Genomic DNA, 2,862 nt, shown 5'->3' with positions numbered 1-2,862 from the left:
TCGGACGTAACTCTAGACACTGCGAAATTTGAAACACCCGCCGTCAGGCCATCGCCGCGTGCCTCGCGACTGAAGACCGCAAATGGCGCCACGCGAACGAGCACATAAGCGAGCACATGCTAACGCACTCGTCTGCGCGACGTCACCCGCAGAAAAATGGTTTGGTCGGGATTGGTAGAAAGTTGTGTTGTGGTTGGTCACGGGTTGAGCATTTGGTCTGACAGGGATTTCACAAGGAATCGGTTTACGGTTTCGCAGGGTTGGGCAAGCTTCGCGTGCACCCGTTGGTTGGTTTTTTTTTATTATTGTTTCTAGGGGTTGGTTTTTTACTTCTAGTGGGGATTTGCAGGATGGTCGGGAAAATCCTTACAAGAAGAAATTTTACTTTTTTTTTATAAGGCATCTCACGCTGGTCCGGGTCGAGCTGCATATAGTAAACCGAAATTTCGCTACAGGTTAGGACTAAAGAATAATGTTTGGTAGCTGTTCGCTGAAACTGTTCAAAAAATGCACTCCCTAATAGCTTCATTTACTGAACCACGGCCGGGCTAGAGTGGCGGCGCGCGCTGTGTGCACGCACGCGCGCACGGCGCCGCTCTAGCCCGGCTGTGACTGAACAGACACGTAAAATGGAGTGACCGAAGTTACAGGGTTGTCTCCAACTTTAAGCCCGGTACAAAGGCAGCCTATTGAAATGAACAAGAAGTTCGTCTCACCTCCAAGCACAGTCATACGAAATTGGATCGGAAAACAGTCAACACTGGGGGAAGACCCGAAAGTACGGCTGACGTGGAAATCATAGTTTCAAGTAACACCCCTTGAAGTAACTAACCTAACGATAGCCTAGCGTTAACCTAACGTTGTAGCTTGCACTGTAGCAAAAAATTAACTCGCCATTCCCGCCCCGCCAAGTTGGGTGACCAGCGAAGCTGGTCACCCAACTTGGGTGACCAAACTTGGGTGACCCAACACGACAAAGGTGACTGAGAGGTACGAGAAGTCCTCTTGAGCATTCATCGCGGTCGTCGAAGTCGACATTTTTTCTAGTGCGTGTTCTTGAAATGTTTCCCTAGAAAATGTATATTCTAATTTTTACTACTACCGGTGGTTTCTTATACCCAACTACTTTTTTTTATCATTTTCTTCGACAACTTGACAAAAATTTTGATCTTGATATTTTTTTCGTAACTATGATGCATGAAAACATTTTAAAAACTGGTGTTATTGGAAAGGCCTTTAAATAATATTAATTGTGTGTTCCTGTAATTAGTGCCTAAGCAATTTTTCTAACAGAAAGAAATGTTTTCTTGGACCCTTAAAAATTGGTCAATTTTCCCGCGGTCACGAAAGAGTTAAAAGGCTTCAAAGAAAACGACGAGGGCTTCGTTCAAATACCACTATCACGAGAACGATGTCACGTATCTACGTATTTTGTGACTCACTTCGTTTTGCACAATTTATTGTATAAAATATCTTCTGATCCCGAAATCTCTAGAGAGAGTACGCTTTTTCGTCGATCCTCCTCGCAGGTGAGCAGCCGGATAACGCGTGTGTGTACGAGTAAGGAGCGAGATCGTGATCGCCTTTCGATCTTTCTCTGCTGCTGTTCGTCCCGAGGAGGCGCTCCCTTCACTGCACTCCCCGCGTCAGAAGGAGGAGGCTGGAATGCGTGTCGTGATGTCCCGATCCTCCTCATTCCGCTCGCAATTGAATGCCGTGATCCAGTTCCTCCTTTCGCTTCTGGGAGAAGAAATGCTGCTTCCACATCGAAGGACATCATTCCTTCCTTACCAAATGCCTCCAGAGCTGAGTAGTTATACATTGCTCCTACGAACGCAAAGTCTGCAATTTTTTGGCCTGGTTTGAAGCACCCAATAATAGTTTTTGTCGCAGATTGTAGGCAACTCATGCTGAAGGAGCCATTTCGATGACGAAGTCTCAAATGGGAAAACGGATCAACCTGCGGAGGGTTGAACGGCCACAGAATGGGCTTTTTTGTGGGGGGTTTCTTAAGACGCTCACTTCAGAGCGTATACCCATTAAACTGCTTTCCGCTTTTGTTTTCATTTGAGGAACGTAGCGTGTCGTCCTATACCGTCATGTCAGAGCACAAATTAACCTCGCTGAAGCAGTGTGAAGCATTCACGCATTTACTTCGAAAGTAGTTGACACAAAAGAAAAAAAAGTGAGCAGCCGGTTATTTATTTTCTGATTGTACGTTTTTCAATGGAAGGTTTTGCCTTAAAAACTTCCTTATTTCCTCCTTTCTCTTACTGTATTCGCATCTCAGTGGAAGGTGATCAAACCACCGCGGACGATGGGAGCACTTTTTGGGTTTATCACTTTTGGAGTCTGTCGTTGAGTTCTTCAAACACGGGAAGACTACGAGAAAGGAGTCGTCGGGAAACCTGCGCAAAGGATTTGTCCTCACGACCATGGCCATCCTCCGTGGCCGCCACCGCCTCCGCCGCCAAAGCCTCCGCCGCCAAAGCCTCCTCCGCCGAAGCCTCCGCCTCCTCCGAAGCCTCCTCCACCGAAGCCTCCGCCGCCGCTCGAAATCGTGGTGTAGGTCACCACAGGCTTGATGGCGTGTGAAACGGTGGCCACCGGTTTGGCCACGTAGCTGACCACGGGCTTGGCCACGTACTTGACGCTCACCACAGGCTTGGCCACGTACGAGATGGACGCCACGCCAATGTCGTCGTCTCCGCCGCCGCCTCCGAAGCCGCCTCCACCGAAGCCACCGCCACCACCACCAAAGCCTCCTCCTCCGCCGCCCAACAGACCCGCGGATGCGACAGCCACAAAGGCAAGAAGGACTGGAACCTGCAATGTCAATGCGACGGCTACTGCAGCCGCCAT

The 2,862-nt window shown here is 48.9% G+C and overlaps 1 protein-coding gene across 1 annotated transcript; it reads right to left on the bottom strand.

The window, feature by feature from the left end:
* Positions 1-2,202: 2,202 nt before the first annotated feature.
* LOC144160585 (uncharacterized) lies at positions 2,203-2,862 on the bottom strand. Its single transcript, XM_077691834.1, has one exon. The coding sequence runs from the start codon at positions 2,860-2,862 to the stop codon at positions 2,428-2,430; it is 435 nt and encodes a 144-aa protein (XP_077547960.1). The 3' UTR covers positions 2,203-2,427.

The sequence above is a fragment of the Haemaphysalis longicornis genome, unplaced genomic scaffold, assembly GCF_048455015.1.
Source record: "Haemaphysalis longicornis isolate Haplotype H1 unplaced genomic scaffold, Haemaphysalis longicornis Haplotype H1 scaffold_1, whole genome shotgun sequence".
Lineage (NCBI taxonomy): Eukaryota > Metazoa > Arthropoda > Arachnida > Ixodida > Ixodidae > Haemaphysalis > Haemaphysalis longicornis.
Note: the sequence above shows the minus strand (reverse complement) of the source record. Positions and strands in the feature narration are given on the sequence as shown.

Excerpts from the sequence above, each read along its gene's own strand:
- LOC144160585 (XM_077691834.1), bottom strand. The coding sequence starts at position 2,862 with ATGGCGGCTGCAGTAGCCGTCGCATTGACATTGCAGGTTCCAGTCCTT.